A 21,952-nucleotide genomic window follows, 5' to 3' on the forward strand; every position below is an offset into this window, starting at 1 on the left:
CACAACGTGTGATTGACATTCAGTTCTGTAGTGAAAGTTGTATGGGCTCGTGATTTTAGGTTGAACTCTTGAGCGCGTGCCATCACAGAGCTTTGGCAAAAGGCTCTGTGGTGAGGGCTCTAAGTTGTAAGAGAGGTCCCTCCACGCCCTGAGTGATGAGACCAGGGTTTAACCGGCAGCAGGTGCGCTCGAGACAGGCCGGTAGGGCCTTTGAAGTGGAAGCCAACTGGGACCCCGGCCCATCTCTGACCAGCAGCCAGCACAGACACATTCGCTTTCAATTAACACTCTCCCTTCTTTCTCCATCATTTCTGCGCTCTTTTTCGATTCTATATCTATGTTCAGAAAAGAACAGTTTTTGTGATGAACTGTGATGCAGTAACTTTATATTGTGACTAAATAACAACGGTTGGGACCATCTAATTGTCTGTTATTTGTCTGTGTTTGTGTGAGAGTGAGCTCAGTTCTTACTTCACCTCTCACTTATGCTTCATAAATCTTTTTGTGTCTCAGGGCCAGGTTTATCTCATAGAAAACTACAGGTCCTCAGTGCTCTGACACCCTGATTTATGGTTTCTGATTTATCTTTATGTGATGAAATCAGGGATCTCCTCCCTCTAATGCTCTGTCATCTGAACAGGACACATCCTGTCTTTGACACTGCTTGTTTAGCAGCTAAGTCATACCAGCTTTATTACCTGATAGAGAAATATTGCAAATGCTGCTGTGGCTTATTGGCTGTTTTTATTTGAACATATACACAGACTCAAGTATGTATGTAAGTATGCACATATCTCATTAAAGAGAGCGAAAAATAAAAATAAATGGCGGTTTTGATGGTATGCTCCCTGGAGTCAGCTACATCTGGCTCCTGTTAGCCACAAGCGTATAAAAATCAAATGTGGTTTAGTCCCAGACACACACACACACACACACACACACACACACACACACACACACACACAAACACACACACACACACACTCTGGGAGGTAGGACTCCAGCATGGTGGTCACCCCTAGCAGTCACAGTCTCTCCAGTACCAACCCTATTGAACTCAGCAGACATCAAGGGGCTCCGACATGGACTACTACTCCCGGCACAAATAGTAACAACAGTAACAACCTGTACACAGCTTCTATACAAAATATTAAAGCGTTAAAACCGCGTAGATACCCGTCGGCCAGGCCTTTGCTAATATGCCTAAGTGTGGTAGGTCAATAATAATGTGTGTGTGTGTTGGTGTGTGTGTGTGAGTGTGTGTGTGTGTGAGAATTAAGAACATTTACATAGATTATTGTATCCTAAATAATAACACTAGTGCTGAAACAGGTATCTGATTTAATGTATCAGTTTGCTGACTGACAGCAAATTAACTAGGAATTATTTTTGATGATTAACTCATTGTATCAGTAGTTTTTCAAGCATTTTTAAAATCATTTTCTACAGATCTATATCTATAATATCTGTCTGGGCCAAAGTGATGGACAGACTGACATCCCCATGGAGCCACACTGCTAGCATGACTAAAGATGGGAGGATTTGATGTATTTCTTAAATATATATGATAGCAAAATGAATATGCTTGGTCAAATAAAACAGGCATTAAAACGATGTGAATGCATACGAGTGTTCAAAACAAGGATGCATCCTGTTGATGAGTTCATCAACAGGATGTATGAGATAGTTTATGCGGAATAAACAGATACTCATGGACAAACAAGTAACCAGACTAGCTCCACACCCCAGACGTCCAAACAAATCTGTGAAACACTCTGTAACCCGTGCAATGACAATGTGACATTGATCACACAGTCATCATCCCCATCGTCGTTGCTTCTGATAGTGAAACGCACACTTGAAGCATGTGCTTTGGTGTCTGCGTGAACAATCTCTGTGTAATTGCGGTTAACAACAGAATTATAAAGTAACTATTTGTGATGTTTAGACAAGAAAACTGAGAAGTAAGTTCATTTCTAAGGCTATAACACTTTTAACCTAATTAGAGACCGACGTTTAATGTAATTTCTACAACTTTCTGGTTTTCTGGTCATGTCTAAATGCCACTGAGGTCAAAGACAGCTCCTCCTGTCCAAACCCAGCAGGCATGTCAAAAAGACTCTGCAGCCCTGCAAGTCTGTCTCTGGGCATTTCATGCCATGTTAAATCCTGGACAGAAGAGTGATCTTGAGTTCAGCTTGGGTGGAATGTACAGCTCTTCAATAACGTGTGTGGTATTGATATTAGCATTTAATGTCTGCGTTATACCACCAGTACCAAAGCACATTCGTTCCTTTTGTCTTCAATGTTTGAGCACTGGCATAGTCTAAAGCCTTTGTTGCACACACTGCATGCCCTGTGTGAAATAGTGAAACCAGTTTACCAGCTCCATATGAAAATATTTTGTAATTGCCAAGTCCATGTCGAAAAGCTGCAAGAGACTGTCTGCATCCAAATGAAAACATTTTCTTGGAGCACCAAAGCACCAGATTTCACGCCATGTTTTAACAATAGTTGTGTTGTGGCCGACTGAAGCAGTCCAGTAAAAGCTGGCATTCTTTGGCAGCAGGCTGGCACTTGTCCTGGGCTGTCAGAGTGAAATGTTGCCCTTATGTCAGCTCAAAGTAAAGTCTCCTCTGACTGTGATGGACACGGCCTCTTGTGGTCTCTGGAGATCTAACTCACACTGAGATACACAGAGGCTGAGATCAGTCTCTGGACTGATTTTGGGGCCTGGAAGCATCTCCTGGCTTGTTGCTGCCAGATTTTCAGTTGATGGTGAGGTTCAGAGAGTTTTTAGGCCGTCTTTCGTCATACTGCAGTGGTGGATGAAGTACTCTGATCCTTAACATAAGAAAAAGTAGCAACACAACAATGTAAAAATACTCTATTACAAGTAAAAGTCCTACATTTAAACTACAGGAAAATTATTAATTCTCATTTTACAGAAACAATCTATATAATATTATATTATTACAAATAGTGATGCAGTATTAAGCTTCATTTCTGAAGGTGCCGCTATTTTAAGTATTTTATATACTGTTAGTTACTTAAGTCTAGTGTTTCTCAACTCAGGGGTCAGTCCACTTTAAAGGTCAAATTAAATGTAGTCAAAAGTACAATATTTCCCTCTGCAATGTTGTGTTGTTGAAGTATAAAGGAGCAATAGGTACCTCAACATTGTACTTTACAGGTTGAAAATAGCCACCCCTTTAATTTCTGCAGTAGATATCTAAGTCCATCACCCCCCACCCCAGACCCCCAGTGTATCTCCGAACATCTGACCTTCCCCACCAACCCTGCTCCTCTCAAAGAAATGTTGCAATGTCGAGGCCTCGCCATATGCTTCTAATCCAATTCCAAGGTCTTCTTTGGTGGTGTCTCTACATTCTTGGACAGATCTCTCACACAAAGTCCTTTAGCATCCTGCTCTCTTCTCTTAACCCCCACCATGATCCCAAAACTCTCTTGTTCGACTAGCTTTACCCCAGCACCCTTCTTACTCCTGACAATAATTCTTCACTTTCTTTTCTCACCCATATATAACACCTTAAACTCAAAGACATTTAGTTTACTATCATACGTCATATTACGTATCATATAACATATCACATAGAAGCTGGAACTAGCAAATGCTTGTTTTTTTTAAACTTGATTGATTAATTATTGAAATAGTTGAAAATCATTTTTTTAGGGTTGATTGTCCACATATAGTTGTACAGCTCGCCTGGCTCTGTCCCAGGCTAAAACAGATCTGCCTATCAGCATTATAAAGTCCACACATTAAAACATGATATCTTGTTTATTTAATCTTGACCCAAAGTGTAAACACAACCAACTGTAGTCTTACCCTGGGTTATTGGACTCCTTCTTGGCTACGCCAGTTAAATGTGATGCTTGGTTTCACCTATTTACTGTGGGTTTTCCTTTTAATTTCATGGCATTTCATGTAGTCAGGTGAAGCATCAACAGGAGTTTTTTCACTGCACATGAGCCCAAATAACGACAGCGACATAATTTACATGGCGTTGCATGATCGACAAATTAAAGGTCTTGTAAATCCTGCCGAATCGGCATGCACTCTGTGTGATTTGAACCAGACGTTTGCTCGCTCGTTCTCTCACTTGAGCCCTTTGGCAGAATGTTAGCAGGGGAAACATATGTCCACATTAAGCAGTTTCACTGATCAAGCTGATATGACTGGGGATGAAAGACCAGAGCGGGAACTCGTCCCCCCCACCCCGGCCCCCCTCCCACCCCCCTCCCACCCCCCTCCCACCCAACCCTACCACCTCCCAGTGTTGCTGCTGCGAGCTGTCAGCGACAATGCTTAGTCTGCTTATGTTAGTATTACAACTGTATGCCACAATACAAATGAAAGATCATCGGAGGAGATATCATTGATTTGGACATGGGTGTGTGTGAATCACATGATATGAATTCAGTTTTCAACACGAAGAATTCCGCAAGGTTTTTGTAAATGTCTCCAAAATGAGAACAATGAACAGGCAAGAAAAGGAAGGAGGAGAGCAAGGTAGTGACTGATTACAGGGCATCAGACCAAATGGGAACCAGAGACTGTGAGATGTCAGAAAGACTACAGATTTATACTTTACCTTCTCCCCTGAGATCTGCAACACATACACCCGCTTCAAGCGGAACAAAAGAGGGGGGAGAGATATGAAAAGAGAATGGGCACCAAGTTATAGGTCAAACAGTGTGAGAATGTTAGTACAAAAAAGCCTCCAAAGATGATTGAGAGATGGAGGACCAGAGAGGGAGTGGGCTGGGTCTGAGGTGAAAACAGCAACATCAGGAGAAAACATCAGCTGGGTCTTATTTAGATCAACCGTTTGTAACCGTTGAAAGGAGCCCTGTGTGCCCGCCTGTACATCTGCCCTCCGCATGTTGGACAGCAATGGGTGGGCTGCCCTTCTCTGCTTTAGTCTTTCCCTCACTTTGCCCTATGCCTTTGGTCAGGCAATCTGTACACTGAAATGTTAGTTACAAGGAAAGTATTATTTCTGATACTTCTGATTAATTAGATTATTCCCTTTAGAATTCTATTCTGAAGATTCGCAATCGAAAATTGTAATGAGGAAAATAAATTGCTGTTAGTAGCGCAACCTTTTTTGCAGAATTTGATCAAACATATAGGGTCTTGGGATTGGCCCTGAACATCAAGAAGACACAAATTCTCCTTTTGCTGCCGCCAAACGACACTGCTTTCCCTCCAGTAATGCACATTGACAACATCAGTCCGGAAAATGTGGATCTCTACCGTGGCAGCTTCCTCTCCTCCAGAGCTGACGTTGAGGAATTCATCATCATATCACATCATAACTACTTGTCTACAAGGTTGTGCTTCACACTCTACTCGACCTTGGCCACTGAGAGTAGACACATCAAAGCCCTGGAGTACTACCAGACGAGACATCTCTGGGAGATGTACATTGTGCTTTATGTGCAGAATATGCACATAAAGCTAAATGCATAGGCTTTGCTCAATAGCTCCTTCATCATATTTTGGTGGACCACATTAGTGGCCGATATCCACATTACATAATAAAAGCCAGTATCTTGGCTGGCTAACGAGATCCAAGAAATTCCAGTACTGGTATGCTATTTTCTTGAGCCACTGGCCAGTGGGCAATGCAGCACCACCAAAATACAGCCTTTGTCTAATGGGTGCGGTTGTCCAACCACAGACAGCTTGTTGAGATCACTGCATGAAACCATCAAGTGCAACTGACAGACACACATGAAAGCTAACAGACCACGGAGCTGCTAACTGCTACTTTGACTGGAGGCTGGTCTGAATTAGAGCTCCTCGCCCCCTCCGTGGACCTCAGACCATGATCCAAACCTAACTCCTGTATAAATCACACCCGGCCAGTTGATTTCTGAATCCTGACATTTGTTTCTGTTCACTGGCCAACTTAGCCTATCTCTTGCTCATTCTCTCGATGTCTGCCCCTCCTGTTATCTATCAAACCAAGGTGAGTTAACTGGCATTTTAAGAAGAGATGAGCACTAGTGTGGGTGTGCCTCACCTGTGCAGAGTTAACTCTAAGCAGAGCACATACATCTTTAAGGTAAACCTCCAGGCCTCACAGACAGATCTCCCCTAAACACAGATGTAAAATATTTATGGGTATGTCAACCAAACTTTAACATCAAAATGCTCAAAGGAGCTGTTGATCAGCTGTAAAGAGATAACTTAATATTTTAATACTCTGTAGATCTCGGGAATGAGAGTGAGCACACATTTATCATCGATGGGAAATCATGGACATAACACATAAGCGTGCAAGCAGTTTGACATGACATGACATGAGCAGGGGGCAGGTGTGTGTGTGTGTGTGTGTGTGTGTGTGTGTGTGTGTGTGTACTTATAGCAGTCACTCACTGGTGGTGGCATATACCAGCTGAAAGATCTAACTGGCTTTATCTAAAAGTACTTAGATAGTATTAAAAGGTCACATGGACGGCCAGACTCTATGTAGGTATGTATGTATGTATGACTGTTTGAGGAGAAGCATATCCAGATGTGTGCTAGTATGCATGCGTGCGGAGGCCTAATGGCCCACAGTGAACACACACAACACAGCAAAAGAGCACATGATAGCTGTCAAAAGAAACTCCCCAGGCTCCCTCACAGGAAGACCCCATTACAGCGTGTGTATCGATAAAAACGGTCCCCCATCTGCCCTGTGGCTTCCGATAGCCATCTCCTCCCCTCAGTGGGTTCCTACTCAGGCTGCACAGGTCCGACTGTATAACTTGCCCCCAGAGAAACAACAAAATGGAGTTAAGGACTCTGTTAATGCTCCAGATAATACAAATTGACCTTTACTTAATGCCAGATTCCCCATAATGCCGTTGGGCACACACATATTAGCATGCTGTGTTTTCAATGTGTTCCGTGTTGGCAAAATAGTGGCACTCTTTGTGTGCACCTGTTTGTGTGTTATTGCGGGAGGGAACAGATTTATTAATGTCATATGTTTTTTGTGCACATTCTACTGTTGCATTCGCTTTGTTTGCAAGGTTATTTGTGATGGTTTTCATAATATTTCCCAAAATATATTTTTTAAGATAAATGTGTGCACTACATATAAATACAAATAAATACATGTAGAATAAAAGGAAGTGGTTACTATGTTACGAATAACAACCAATGAAAACACTACAGAAAAGTGTAGTTGAATGGCCCTGACCAACATTCATCTGTGCCATAGGAAAAAAAGCATGAATTGTATATATTTTTTTAATAGCAGTCAAACAGTTAATCATGGACTTAACAATTTCAGAAAAGCATGACTCAAATGTTTGTGCATGTAACACTGCATATGCCACTTCAGCATGCAATACTATGATGTCTTGTTACCCTGGGAGTTGGACTGAGAGCCTGCTTTTTCAATTGCAGTTGGAGCAATCTCATCATGACATTATAATGTAGATGAATGGCTCTGACCTGGCAGACTCTGCTCCATCGTTGCTAATGGAAGAGAAAAGTCATACTTCACCGCTTGTGCAACTCAGCTTGCAAATCAGTCTGAATTACAAGGCCGTGCAGTAAGAAAGGCTTTGTTTGTTTATTGATCGGTCTAAATGCAAAACTCACATGACAACGAAAGAAACAATATGCCATTAGTGTTGGTGCAGCAAGTGGTAGACTGATCACGTTCACCCTTCTTAGATCTGTCTCTCTTGACCCTATTGTTTCAGTGGCTCTAATCAGCCTGCGGATCAGCCTTGATCCCCACTTGACCTGGAAACCTCAATAAATCAAACTCCTCTGGACTGTCAGCTCATTGGTACAGTAGTACAGCCTTCACCCAAAGTCATCACAATACACCAGGAACTGGTGGAACAATTCAGATAACAGATGCTTTGTTTGAAGTTTTGGTTTGATCTACTTTTGCTCAAATTTGACATTAGATTTTTCTTAATGAGGTATGATGATCCTTTCGTTTATCTAGTTTGTCTAATCTACTCATGCTGAGGGTGAGAACCACTTAGCATAAAGCCTCTGCCTTCACACTGAGTTTACATAGTGAAGTCTGAGCCTGTTGTCAATGTCTCTCACTATAAGCAACAAACAGCCAAGAGGGAGTAAAACTAGCTACAGTTAAAGCGCTCAACACACTCACACCTACATGCACGGACAACATTATGTGCAGCAGTCCCTCTTGCTGTGAGGGATAAACACCTCGTCGTGTGGCCTGATCTGTTTACTAGTTAGCCTCTGGCCGGCTGGGGTCGTGAAGGTTGTGTGCGTGTATGTATGTGTGTGTGTGTGTGTGTGTGTGTGTGTGTGTGTGTGTGTGTGTGTGTATATATATATATATATATATATGTGTGTTTTTGTGTGTGTCTGTGTATGCATGTATGTATGTGTACATATATACATATATATTTTTGTGTATGTATATATACATGTGTGTGTGTGTCGGTGTGTGTGTTTCTATGAGTGTTTCGGAATGTGTGATGGAGGGATTACAGGCAAGCTGGCCGCCGCTTTCATGAGGAAAAACACAAACACAGGCAGAATGTTAGACTAGCTTCAATGTTTAGTCTTTGCAGGCCGAGCAATAATGGTTGTCTTCAAAGTTTCCTGCGGTCTGTTCCTGTTAAGAAAATGGCTACCATGTCATTGATAAAAAGGAAAAGACTATCAGTTCTCTCTTTCTCTTTCTCAGCCAGTAAATTGTGTTGATAGTCTCTGTGGTGGGATTGACATTCTCGGTTAGTTCCGCTGTGTGAGCCTGCCGGTGGTCGGTCCATCCTTATCCACGTGGGAAAAGTCTCCACCCAAATCCACATCCATCCATCTATCTATCTATCTATCTATCTGCATTGTTTCATTTTTCTGATCTTTTATCTCCTCTTCTAGTATCTGGAACCATTCTCTGTTTTGTTCACCTGTCATACTCAAGCTTTTCCCTGAATGACGCATGTTGGACGCAACTACTGTAAGGTTGCAACGCCCTTCTGGCGCACATTCTGCGGTCCTCGAGTCCTGGGATACAAGCTTCTGAACTTACCCACTGGGATGTTTCATAATAGCCCAGCTGGGAAGTCGGATGGAGCCAAGAGGAAGGTGAAGGGGATTGAAGGAGAGGGTATAGCGAAGCAGAGGAGAAAGAGATGAGTTTGGGTAACACACAGAGGAGGACTAAACAAGGGAAGATTCTGGTTTGTGTGAGAAAAGAGGAAAAAGACATACAAATACACTCTTTGCTTATCTTTGTTTCATAAATGTATAATGGAAGTATTTGGAGCTTAGAAGTATTTGGAGCTTTATAGAAACTTGATAGAAACATTCATTTGACATATGGTAAAATTTGTGTAAAAGAAATGTGACAATTACTGTATCACTAATACTGGATAAAGCACACGTAGCAGACAACATATTTGAGACTACAACTATTTTCAAACAGTATATCCTTAATTGACCGACCTTTTCAGTACATTTGCATTTAATTATTATAAAGACTGTGATTAGAATGTGAAAGCTTGACAAATCCACATCCATCCACAATTTCCCATGTATTTATTTTGTCTATTCAAACGTTGAAATGCAAAATACATCTCTTAGATTCATTTTTTCCAGAGCAGTATAACACAGTTGAAGATTATTAGCCTTATATCCTCACTTTTTCACTTTGTGTCCATATTTGGTTGGAGCTGAGTGCATGTGCTCACAGTACATTTGGGATGAATTGTTTGCTGCAAACGTTAAGATACACATGCTGCAAATCAGTTAGAGTTTAAGAAAATGTCAAATATCCCTTATTGCTAAATAACTGAAAGTGGGTTACATCACTGTTTGTAGCTGCAGCGTTCTTCCTCTTTAGTTGTTCTTGGTGGAGTCTCGACGAAGAGCCTCTCTTTGATGCAAGACAATGATGGTGACTGGGTAGGCCTCGATGTCCGCAAATTAGATCTAAGATGTTTGCCTGCAGCACTTTTATTGTCTCATATCATATGCTGTACAAGGTTTTAGTTCATGTCAAAATGTGTTCTACTCACTCTGAACTTTAGACCGACCAATATTGGATATGTGCGGCCAATACTGATATCGATATTTGGCCGAATAAATACTTGCTTTATGAGTCAGAACAGAAACTTTAGACAAAGGTTACATACTGCCACCTACTGAGATAAAATAGCACAACAGGACATGGAAGGGACAACATGGGCAATACCAATACCTCATTTGTTTTGTTAATAATCATATGTATATGAATCATTTCCTCACAAATCATATATGGATATTAATGTTGAACCCCATTTGTTTTGTCACCAACACGGACATGTTTTAGAATCGATCTTAGCCGCATTTTGCTTTTCTGTCCTGTGATGTCTTGTAACTTATCAGACATACTCTGACCGTGATTTACTGTATACTGTATCTACAATACTCCTCCGGACAACAACCCAATGGTCTTAGAAACCTATTAAGTCAGGCATTTTACAAGCGTATAGTTTTTTCCCTGATACAATTTTCATCATTTCAGTTGTTATTTAATTAATTGTTTCATGATGTAAGGATGAACTTGGAACTTTATGAACCTTTTCATAAACTCGGACACATATGAAGCCTTGCATGAGATGTTTACCTAATACTATCATTGGTGTAGCAAGTGTTTTACCTTGTCGACTGCTCATGAAGGGTCAAACAGGCCACATGTGGGACAGATGGCATCTCTCTCTCTCTCTCTCTCTCTCTATCTATCTCTAACACACACACGCACGCACACACACAAACAAACGAACAAACAATGCATGGTGTGCTATTCTTATGATAGAATTAATGGTCTCTAGTGTTCAAAAGATAAAGCCCTAACTCATACTGAAAGGACAGATTAACACACAGGCCTTAAACACGAGTGGAACAAGTCAGAGGTCAATACACTGACAGAGATGTAAACTGTGTGTGTGTGTGTTTTGGTTGTGTGTCTACATGTGTTTGAGTGTCAAAGCTCACAAAACCATCTTGTAACTCCTGCGTTGTAATCTATAACAGATAAGATATGTGCATATTTTGTTGAGCACTTCATTTGACAAGACTGCACTTTAGCTTTGGCCCATAATTCACCACGCATAAAAAAACACAGAAGCATCTTTTTCTTTTAAAACATGCTTTATGTTTGAGTGTTGAGAAAAAAAAACAACTACACAGATACAAGTTAAAACCATTATCAAATCCTCCGTTTCTGGCTGTTTTTACCGCATTTTGAAGTTTAAAATGTCTCCTCTGTTGCTGCCTTTTCACAATCATCTTTGTCTTCACCGGCTGAGAGACGAAACATTACACGGATTCAAATCCTAGGGGGTAATATCATTTTACCTGACAGAAATAAAATGACACGGGTAAAGGTTGTTTTCTTTTTACACTCCGGTACAGTGGATGGCGGTAATGCTACGAGCTGCTGTCGCACCCAGCGTTACACACGAAGAAGAAGAAGAAGAAGAAGAGGAGGAAGAAGAAGAAGAAGAAAGAAGAAGAAGAAGAAGAAAGAAAAAAAAAGTATCTCGCGTCTATTTATATTGGGACCATCTGAGTGTCTGATAGAGGGGATTATGTATACTTCGTGTCAGAATTGTGTATGAAGTAAGATATGTGTCTTTAAACTACGTTTAGCACTTAACTGCGTTACCGCTCAGGTTCTGGAGTCAGTTGTTTGTTATGGCCGCGTCACAAAGCTAACGCTAGCTAACGTGTTCGTCATCTGATGCTAAGCTGTTTCTGTCTTATCCTCGGGCTCGTGTTAGCTTCGTTAACGTTAATGCTCTTGGTAAAGTCGTTTTGTAGCTTTTTTTTTTGTAGCAACTAGAGACCCCCAACACCCACTTGTTTGACTTTCCTTAACTTCCTTTGTGTTTTTGAATAGTGTATATGTAATAATAACCAACTTTGGCTCGCTGACTGCCGTTACATGGTTGTAACTCAACTCGGGGTGCTAACATGGTTTAATACGTTTTAATATTGATTGTAAAAGCTCTCAATCATGTTGTATTCTTCACTACAAAACTGTAGCTTTCCTAACTCACGTTAACTACAACACTGTCGATATTAAACGCTTCCCTGTGGACGTCTAATTACAATTGTATTTCATTTGTACCTATCCCAAACGAGGAGATAACTTTTTATTCAACTTATTTCCAAACACAAAACATAGTTGTATGGTCTCTCTTGAAACACTCATTGGATGAAACAATGCATTGAAATAGATGTCTGAACAAAAGATATGATCCTCATTTATGTTTTAATAGTTTTATAACATGGAGATGGATCCTGGTCACCCGTTTGAAACCTCTTGGGTGTCTGCGTGTCCCAGAGGCCTCTGGAAAGTCCAGCGAAAGCAGACACACAAAGAGAGTCCACAGACTGTTTCTCATTCTGGAGATGGTGCATGTATGATGCTTTTCTATTACTTTTTTCCTTTAAAATAAATGATAAATCTTAAATCCACATGTGTAGATTAGAACTAGTCTAGTATTCTAGCGCACATCTTTTCTCTTTGTCTCTTTTAGCATGTTCATCCAGTTACTGTCCAAGGTTGGGTTCACTGTGTCAAGTCCGAGTGCGGCTCAAAGCTGGCCCGGATGAAGCGGAGAGTTCAGGACCTGAAAAGGGACTCGGGGGGCAGTCAGTCCAACCTGACCAACGGGTCACAGAGACGGACGCCACAGCCTTCCCAAGATCCCGGAACTCTGTGCTGCAGGTGCCACTGGGTGACTGGACAACATTGAGGCTGGGAGAGGGTCAGTGCGATATCACAGAAACATGTGTGGAGGGGATGAGAGCTGGAGAGAAGTGTGAGGTAAGAGTCAAGAGAACTGGAAATATAATCCAATGTCATTGTTTGTCAACTATTAGTGACACAGATTCTATGCAAATTGAAACTGAAAGCTCACACAAATCCGTCACTATGAACATTAGGTTTTTATTTTACATATGGAAAGAGTATGTAATATTTGCAATGTTATGACATATTGACAGCTTAGAGGCACTGGTGGAAGAGGGTTTTCCCTCTGAGTAGTACTTTCTTGGGGTATATTATCTAAATGGGTGCACTTGGAGTAGGCTTTGTAATGATGTCGTCATGTCATATGAGGTATCAGGTGACCCTAAACATGAAAATTAAAACATGAACACTAATATGTTGATGAGGTGGGACACAAGAAACTTTGAGAATGTATATGTTGTTTTTTTTACTTGTGTGCACTTGACATTTTCAGGAAGCTATTTGGCTTTGATATGAAGGGTAGTAAACTGTTAAAAATAAACTTTGTTGGGATTTTAATGTTAACACCAAAGGATGTGGTGTAGACCAGGTGCCTAAAAAGAAGTCTGAGTAGGAGTGTTTTCAAAAGAACGGGTGAATCTAACTTGAAAATTCAGGATGTTTCAAGTCTCAATTGGGTCCCAATTTGCCAATGCTCCCTAACATAAATGCCTTTTTTGTTGAATATGGATTGTCGCTTTTAAGTTACACATTGTATTTTCAAGCATGTGAAAGTACATAGCCCCTCTAATTGTTGTTTTTTGCTTCTAAGATCCTGATTTCTCCTGTGGGAAATGGACCAGCTGTCTCTGTCCCCCATCCTGTTGAAGAAAACATGCCTTTATGTGTAACAGTTGAACTCAAAGCTTTCACACCAGGCAAGGAATCCTGGGAGATGTCTCCTGTCGAAAAGTGTCAGTGGGTGAAGTCACACAAAGAGACGGGCGGAGTGAGATTCAGGAGCGGCGATGTTTGGGGAGCAGCAGACCGCTACAGCCGGGCCCTCAAACTCCTCATTACTCTCCATGGCCATGTTAAAGAGGTGGAGAAGAAAGGACAAGAGCAGGAGTCAGAGGAGCAGAGAGACACAAACACTGGTTATCAATTACATCAACTTCCGACAGCTAATGAATTCAAAACCATTAAAGCAGAGCTCCACTCTAACATGTCCTTGTGCCAGCTCAAACTGAACCAACCGCGGAGGGCCAAGGTCAGTGCGACTAAAGCTACTCATCTGGAACCGGGTGGGGCTAAAGCCTGGTACCGGATGGGCCAAGCCTGCCAGATGTTGAATGAGCTGGAGGAGGCCAGACAGGCATTTAGGAAACTGTTGGAGCTACAGCCAGAATCACCTGCTGCTCTGAAGGCACTTAAAGACATAGCAAGTAGAGAGAAAGAGATAAATGCACAGTTGGGGCTTAGACTCAGCAAAATGTTCAGCTGATAATTAAATATGTTCCATTTATTATCAGATGTTATCTCTAGACTGGTAAGTTTCTTCTCATGATTCACCATTTCTTTAAAGCATATGTAAAGCAACTACATCAGCTCAAAAGTAAAGCTATTAATCTGAATGCACATTTTTCTCCCAACACATTGCTTCTTGTGTGTGAGATGCCTGAATGCCACTTAAAAGTAAAAAACATGTCAAAAACAAATTTTGGTTGAATGATGTGATTTAAGAGGACTGACGGTTGAATAAGGCTTCACCGTGAGTGCAATAAATGAAATGTGCCCGATGTTCCTCTCAAACTGAAATAGTCAAAAATCGAAGTGCCGAAACCCGGGATCGAACCAGGGACCTTTAGATCTTCAGTCTAACGCTCTCCCAACTGAGCTATTTCGGCGTGTGAAGATTCTCTTTAACATTGTCAATTCATATACGCACAGAACCGGCTCCATTGTTCATTGTAATAGTCTGATTTTGTAATGCAAGAACACGCACGTTTGATTATTTCCTCACAAGGAAGGAAACTCCTTCTAAATTAAAAGAAAGGTGTGCGAAAGGTATAGTATATACATACATGTTAAATATTGTGGTGATGCAGGAAATGACAAAGTAGCGTTGTTACTCCTAAATGCTTCGGATGGGGTAAACTCCGAGGTCAAATTTCATATACGAATCTATGTACATAATAATAATAATATTAATTTTTTTATTCAATCAAATACTTGTCAAAGAGCACTGCACTGTGTGACGCCTATGGCAGTGTTCAATCCATTCAGGAAGTTGTGTAAAATGTTTACAAAATGCAGAACGTGACGCCCCTCTCCCGAAGGCCTCACAAACAAAACGCAAAACTTTATTACTGAACAAAATGTAAAGCTTTATTGTTGTAAACACAAGGAACAAGTTGCACTTTAAAATTAAGTTATACGTTTCAAGGCACAACATGACACACCATACTATGTCCAACTCCAAACAATAATTAATCTATTATGTTCCATCTTTGAACGTAGTGCTTTCCCAAGTTAACTCAGTCACCCAAAGTCACTTCTTCCTGTTGTCAGTTCCTCTTCGACTTTGGTTTGTCAGCGTGTGTCTGGGCGTCTGACAGGTGTCTCCATGCATCCACAATGAGCACAAGCGGTATAATGATCCACAGCACGTTCATGAACACAAAGTAGAACCAGAAGTAGACGGGGTGTCCCAACTCACTGTGAGCATAACCATCTCTGTGCTCTGTGTAGAAGTAAAGCACTGCTCCATACAGCTGACCTGGAATCATGTGATAAGACCTATCATGCATATATGAAAACAACAAAACAAGTCATTTGATTCTGGGAACTTGCTTATAGGTCAAGTGACGAGTTGTGTTGTAATTACACCTTCTTACCTAATGAGATGACGAGTTGCAGAACAAATCTGTAGGACTTCCTGGTTAAGAAGGCATAGATAGCCCAAAAGCTGAAAGGTCCCCATAACGACGCAGTTACAGTCTCCATACAGACAGTGAAGTTGTCCGCTCTAGAAATATGGAGGGCATGCAGGCAATTAGTTACAGCTTTATTCCTTATTTGTGAAAAAAATACCAAAGTTCAACATAGTTCTATACAAAGATGAACTCACATTACATATCGACTGTCTCCTTTGGAGTACTCTTTCCCTGTGAGAGAAAATATAAAACATATTAAGTCATGTAGACGGCACAATCACAGCTCATACACTTTTCCTAACATGTGTTTCTTGTTTGTACTCACACAGCTGTGACAGGAAGCTCTGGTCTCCAGGAATAATATCATAATACAGTGAGAACCATCCCTCAATGACACAGTGGATGAAACCACAAACGGCAAACCAGCACAAAGCCAGACGTCTCCATGCCCCGAGCCTGCCGGTGGTCCCTTTCTGTCCGGTGATCAGCCAGGTCACAAGTAGAAACAACCCAGACACAGAAAATAGGAACACCAGAATCTCTGACATAGGTCGGTCATTGGCTACATAGGTGGGAATCAAAAGGTCCCGTGGCCAGTAGGGATGAAGAACTCCAGTTGCTGATGAGGCATCCATCATCTGTTTCAAGAAAGGATGGTCAACAATCTTTATCTACAGTAGGTCTGACATTGATTGATATTAAAATTGTGATATTAGTTAATTTAATTGATAAAAGAGCACTTTCGGCTTTGTAGCCTACTACACTGTTCTTGAGTCTATAAACGTCAGAATAATGTCTTACAAATTCACAAACTATGTTATTAGAGTAAATATTTGACTTTAAGTCAAGGAGCTCAATAGCAAACAAAACAAATAACGCACATGTATTTTGATCTTACCAGTGATAGTAACAAAATGGGTGTCCAGACGCACAGAGTATAACCTGTTTATTGAATATATAGTGTTAGATAAATAACAAAATACGAATATCTCGGAGATCCAATAGTCCAAATCTGTCTAAGGACATGCCATATAAACGCAGATGCACTCAGACGCGGAAATCACCAGAGCAGGGGGCGGCTACTTGTGATTACACAGACCAATCATGCGGCTGGATCCATGGAGCTGGCAGCACATGTTGGTCCATTGATTGGCTTTTCATCTCGGAACATGGACGTAGTCGTTGGCAACGACCAATAAAAATGCGTCGTTTACTCCAAAATACCGCCCCCTCTCTTCATTATAAACTTATTAAATATTTCAACACTGGAAGTAAATATATTGCAGTTGAAAATGAATACTTTTGCAGTAAACTATGTCTAGCAACGAACTTTCACTTTGGGTCGTGGCTGTTTAAGACTACAGAGATATTTGCAGACATTAGTAAAAAAATAATTCTATGAGTTTTCTGCTAAAGTGTCCAAACGGCCTGAAAACAAACTCAAGTCCCCAAACTAGGATTGCCATTCCCTGATTTAATAATTGTGCATTTATGTATTGTCATTTTCAGCTGTGTCGTATTAATGGACATCCTCTATCGAAGATAAAAAATGTAATCCTCCCTAGCCGTGTCAGGGTATTAACCCTGCCGTGACCCGGATTCGAACCGGGGTTGCTGCGGCCACAACGCAGAGTACTAACCACTATACGATCACGGCGCGCTACCGGGAGTTGTGATGTCAGAGCATTTAGTTCGCCTTATGAAGCCGGGAGCAAAGCGGTGGGACGCTGGTATTGTTTTGTTCTCCGTGTAAAGCCGTCTTCCATTAGTTCATATTTCATGTTTCAACAAGGGCTCTTCAGATTCCCCGATAGCTGTAATTTACAATAAATAACGCTAAGTGAGTTTGTTAACACACTAACACGGTGACCCCTTCGCCTCAGATTTACAATTGCATGAAGCTTAATAACTTGAAAGTCCAAAATTACAAGAAGCAATTCAAAAATGCAACACGATTTAATAGTTACTTTGACTGAAATCAGCAAGCAATATTGTTACATTGTTCACGTGTCGTGTCGCTGGATTATATCAAGGGTCATTGTTGCCGAACTATAATTGCAACGTCAGTCTATTTTTTAAAATCGTTTTCTCGCTGGATTATATCTATTAGGACGTATTGTATCGCTTTTCGCTGGCGCTGGCTTGCTACTTTGTTTAATAATGGCTCTGTCCCGCAGAACAGGAAGAGCGCCATCGGTGCAGTAACGCGTGTAGGCTGCAAAAACAAATGCGAATAAAAGAGCTAAACGACCGTGGATATGAAGGACTGGCTTCTCGAAAGACCAATGGATCATTGCATACTCTTTTCATCCAATGATACGGCGGCGAGTGCGTTCTGGGCAAATGCATAAAGAAATAGCTCTTTGATCCATCATATAAATACAATATTACATAGTCTATGGTTCCTATCTTGTGACATCAATATGAAATTGTAGCTTGATTTATGATTGTATTTTAGCTAACAGCGCGAGCAATTATTTATCTTATCGAGGCACTAAGGCAAACGTCTAGTCCGACGTGCCTCGATAAGATAAATCAGTTGCCTATGTCATTGATCAGTCCGGTCTTAGGTAGAAAGGTGTTACATTTTTCTCGGCTTCCCATATGGTCTAGCGGTTAGGATTCCTGGTTTTCACCCAGGCGGCCCGGGTTCGACTCCCGGTATGGGAACTTCCTTTTAGTTACTAAATGTTTTTATTGCGTTACAATCCTGTGTTAAAAACATAGTGATCATAGTATGACCTGTTTGCTGGCTGCACTAAGACATTCTTTAAAAACGGTAATACTGAATAGGTTCAGATACGTTTACATGATTTCGTTGTTTTACTGCGTTGGGTTACTTCCTACTTCATATGGACATGTGATGTGTGACATGAATTGTCACATGACGCTACACGGAAGTGGTAAACGACTGATTCCTAGAGGACGCTACGGCGGTAAAGACTGTATGAGAAAATACTTGAGTTATTATAAAAAGTCGTCATGGGTGTTTCCGAATTGGAGGAATCTTCTATGTTACTGGATGAAAAACTGCTCCGTTTCATGGACCAGCTTGAGTCACTGGAGGAGAAACGGGCCACTCTGAACTCCCTCATAGAGCAGGTAACATTAGCCGAGCACACAGAGCACATTTCCTTTTAGCAAGCGTGTCCCTGTCAGATATTCAACCTATCAATGTCTTAATGTGTGTGTTTATGAATGTATATAACTGCAAACACATTTGTTGAAGGTGAAACCTTGTGTAGTAAACTGAATATATGTGTTGTTTGTACTGTTGATCAAACACAATACATTGTACTATTTCAGCTTGGGCTCTAGGAAATTGTGATGGGGAAAATTTGACTATTTTCTAAATATTACCTACCAAACGATTGCCTGAGTAATTAAGAAAATAAGTGTCGGATAATAATGATGAAGAAAAATGGAAAACTGTTAGCTGCAGCCCTGCTGTCATTTATACTTTATAAAAAGTCATCCTATAACAACCAGCATCAACCCTGCCTTGTTGCCACACTTACCATTCAGTTAACATTTCATGTTTCCTACAGGGATGGTTTTCTATGTCCAAGGCTAGATATTCCATGGGAAACAAACACGTCTCTCCACTTCAGTATGCGAGTGAGATAGAGCCACTGGTCTGTGTGCATGCCAAGTGAGGAATTATGTTTCACAGAAATAAATGCTCCCAATAAATTTTTGTTCACTGGAGTTGAATGACGATCACTATTTGTGACTTTTTTGTTTTTGTCTTACAGAACACTGGACAGTGGTGACGTGGATTTCTGCACAGAAAGGGAGAAACAAAAATCTTGTAATGAGGTTGGAAAAGATAACGGGTCAATAGAGGATATTGGACCTCAGGAAGAAGGTGAGTCTGCCATAGGCCATGTGGTGATAGAATATAAATGCTTTTTTTAATTCATTACATTATGTGGTTTCATAGGTGTCAGGAGAAGAATCAAATCCCCAAAAGATATGACAGAGAAAGAGGCAAGTGAACGAACAAGCAGTGAGAAGGCTCCTGAAGTGACTCCAGTAAGAAAAAGCGAAAAGAATCCTCAACAAGATCCACTGAAATGGTTTGGGATTCTGGTGCCACAATCTCTTAAACATGCACAGTCGGCATTTAAGAAAGGTATGATTTTACATTCCCAGATGATTGTATACATTCTTTTTGTTTTTATTCAAAGCAGTCAAGCATTTTGCTTTGCTAATGTGATTTATTTGGACTAATGCAAATATTAGGTAATCATATTGATTTGTACACAGTAAATCCGGATGTCAGTACCTAGTGTGTACATATCAAATACAAATTAAATGGACCAAAAAAAACATGTTTCCACAGTTATTTCCCCCCGAGATTCTTAAGGGAGTCTCTGAGAACTCCACTTATTACAACTTAAGAAAACACATGTTTCACCAATTTAGAAAAGCGTACAGAACATTTACAAAAATGCTGCAAAGAAATATAACTCAGGCAAATTGTGATACACATTCTGCAAGTTGAAAACACATCGGCAGTACATTACATAACACATTGCAAATACAGAAAACTCAACCAAATACAGAAACACACTTATGTTGATTCCCTGTAAATTAGGTTATTTACAGTTTATTAGTTTTCCTGAGTTACAGGCTAACCTAGTCTATATTTTCAGCATCTTTTGTTATGCTACATACAGTCTATGTTATCAGATTGGTGAAGATGCTTTCTTAATTTGCCTATTTTAATTATGTATTTCCTTAGATGCAGTGTGTTGAGCTCTCAGGGCCACATTGGGTTCTTGTATATATTAAATATATTAATTTGATGTCTGCATAAGTGCATGTGTATGCTCCCAACGATGGCCTCAATGCCTTATTAATATGGATGGATGAATACATTTGGATAAAGGGTAGAGACATTGACGATCTTAATGTCCTGTTGCCACAGATTAAGTAATTTAAATCAAAGTCTAAACTCGGGAATGTGACATTTTCTTTAAAAAAATAACATTGATTAATTTATTTATTTATTTCTATAAGTACAAAAAGCCCAACCTGCAAATGGCATGACTCTCCTAATTAGGCACATGGGGGAACATTGTAATTGTATCGGTGTTTATGCATGTGTGCAACATGAAACCTCTGACACGGTTGTTCGTGTACTACTGCCAACTCCCTTTTCCTCATCATTCATCTCCTCTCCTCTCTTTATGTGACATTACAGTCATAGAGCTGTCAGCTGAGATTGCAACCCTGCAGACTGCAGTATTGAACACCAGGCAGGATCTGAAGCACAGCATGAAGGACAAACACATTCTCCTGCAGGAAGCTTCAGCAAACAAGTTGGACAAGGTGTCGACTAAATAACTCAGTCAAATCTGGAGATGATCTGAGAGCGTGTGACACAGACAGTGGCCGGTTGGAGTCAGCAGACCAAGGTTCAATTCGACGGTGATCTTCCCGGTGAATTAAGAAGTGGAGATTACAGCGGATTCTGTAATGACTCAATGTTTAAATAGTAATAGATTATGTTTGATACTGTGCGTTTTCACTGTCTCACTCCTACATCTCTGACCTGTTGGAGATGGATCTGTTTGTCAATTGTATTTTAGTATTTTAAATACATTTTGAGCTGTAGACTGTAAGACACATGTTTAACTATAAACATAACCTGTTTGATTATTTTCAATTACTGGCATCCTTTACAAAGGATTTATAAATTGCAATTTAAACCTAATAAATCAACTGTTTTTTTTGGAATGGTGTATATAATGCAGTAATATTTTGTTGGTAGTCCCTTAATAAATCCTAAATAAATTGTTAATAAATATACTAAATAAATCAACCCGTTTTTTGAATGGTGTAATAATGCAGTGATATTTTTTTGGTAATCCCTTAATAAATCCTAAATAAATTGTTCATAAAAATACTGTGGCCCAGATCCTCAGCAGCCATTTCCCAGAACATTTTTATCAGCATAACAATGATTTCCATAAATATGAATCGATTGCATTCCTCTCTTATTTGTGTTTTATTGTGTTTTTATCGCATTGTTTTATTGTTTTGGTTTGCTGCCGAATGAATTACATTGCTTATAACTGATGTGTAAAGCAATGGTGAACGACGTATTAACCAACCTCTTGTTCCTTTACTAAGGTGGCGTTTTTAGAGAGTGGCACCAAATTGTCTTGTGTTAATGTTCATATTTGTGTTTCCTTTTCTATTTTAAAAACATACCATTCAGCTGAACGTTTAATAACGATTTGTATGTTATTGTCAATACATAAATAC

The 21,952-nt window shown here is 40.3% G+C and overlaps 3 protein-coding genes and 3 non-coding genes across 6 annotated transcripts; 3 read left to right on the top strand and 3 right to left on the bottom strand.

The window, feature by feature from the left end:
* The first annotated feature begins 11,454 nt into the window (after positions 1–11,454).
* Positions 11,455–14,458, top strand: fkbpl (FKBP prolyl isomerase like). The gene is made up of 4 exons (XM_034537102.1): positions 11,455–11,623; positions 12,286–12,427; positions 12,547–12,836; positions 13,573–14,458. Exons 2-4 carry the CDS (start codon positions 12,295–12,297, stop codon positions 14,242–14,244), a joined length of 1,095 nt encoding a protein of 364 aa, XP_034392993.1. The 5' UTR covers positions 11,455–11,623; positions 12,286–12,294; the 3' UTR covers positions 14,245–14,458.
* Positions 14,459–14,574: 116 nt separating this feature from the next.
* trnaf-gaa lies at positions 14,575–14,647 on the bottom strand. The gene has a single exon. It is a non-coding gene; the product is annotated as a tRNA-Phe (tRNA).
* Positions 14,648–15,106: 459 nt separating this feature from the next.
* ebp (EBP cholestenol delta-isomerase) lies at positions 15,107–16,741 on the bottom strand. Its single transcript, XM_034537119.1, has 5 exons — positions 16,575–16,741; positions 16,002–16,314; positions 15,871–15,907; positions 15,638–15,768; positions 15,107–15,519 (listed from the first exon to the last, which is right to left on the bottom strand). Exons 2-5 carry the CDS (start codon positions 16,312–16,314, stop codon positions 15,308–15,310), a joined length of 693 nt encoding a protein of 230 aa, XP_034393010.1. The 5' UTR covers positions 16,575–16,741; the 3' UTR covers positions 15,107–15,307.
* A 520-nt stretch (positions 16,742–17,261) lies between these two features.
* trnah-gug lies at positions 17,262–17,333 on the bottom strand. The gene has a single exon. It is a non-coding gene; the product is annotated as a tRNA-His (tRNA).
* Positions 17,334–18,274: 941 nt separating this feature from the next.
* On the top strand, positions 18,275–18,346 carry trnae-uuc. The gene has a single exon. It is a non-coding gene; the product is annotated as a tRNA-Glu (tRNA).
* ccdc115 (coiled-coil domain containing 115) lies at positions 18,284–21,878 on the top strand. Its single transcript, XM_034537120.1, has 5 exons — positions 18,284–18,778; positions 19,225–19,328; positions 19,432–19,544; positions 19,620–19,811; positions 20,886–21,878. The coding sequence occupies exons 1-5, from the start codon at positions 18,659–18,661 to the stop codon at positions 21,026–21,028; spliced, it is 672 nt and encodes a 223-aa protein (XP_034393011.1). The 5' UTR covers positions 18,284–18,658; the 3' UTR covers positions 21,029–21,878.
* Positions 21,879–21,952: the final 74 nt, after the last annotated feature.

The sequence above is a fragment of the Cyclopterus lumpus genome, chromosome 7 (assembly GCF_009769545.1).
Source record: "Cyclopterus lumpus isolate fCycLum1 chromosome 7, fCycLum1.pri, whole genome shotgun sequence".
NCBI lineage: Eukaryota > Metazoa > Chordata > Actinopteri > Perciformes > Cyclopteridae > Cyclopterus > Cyclopterus lumpus.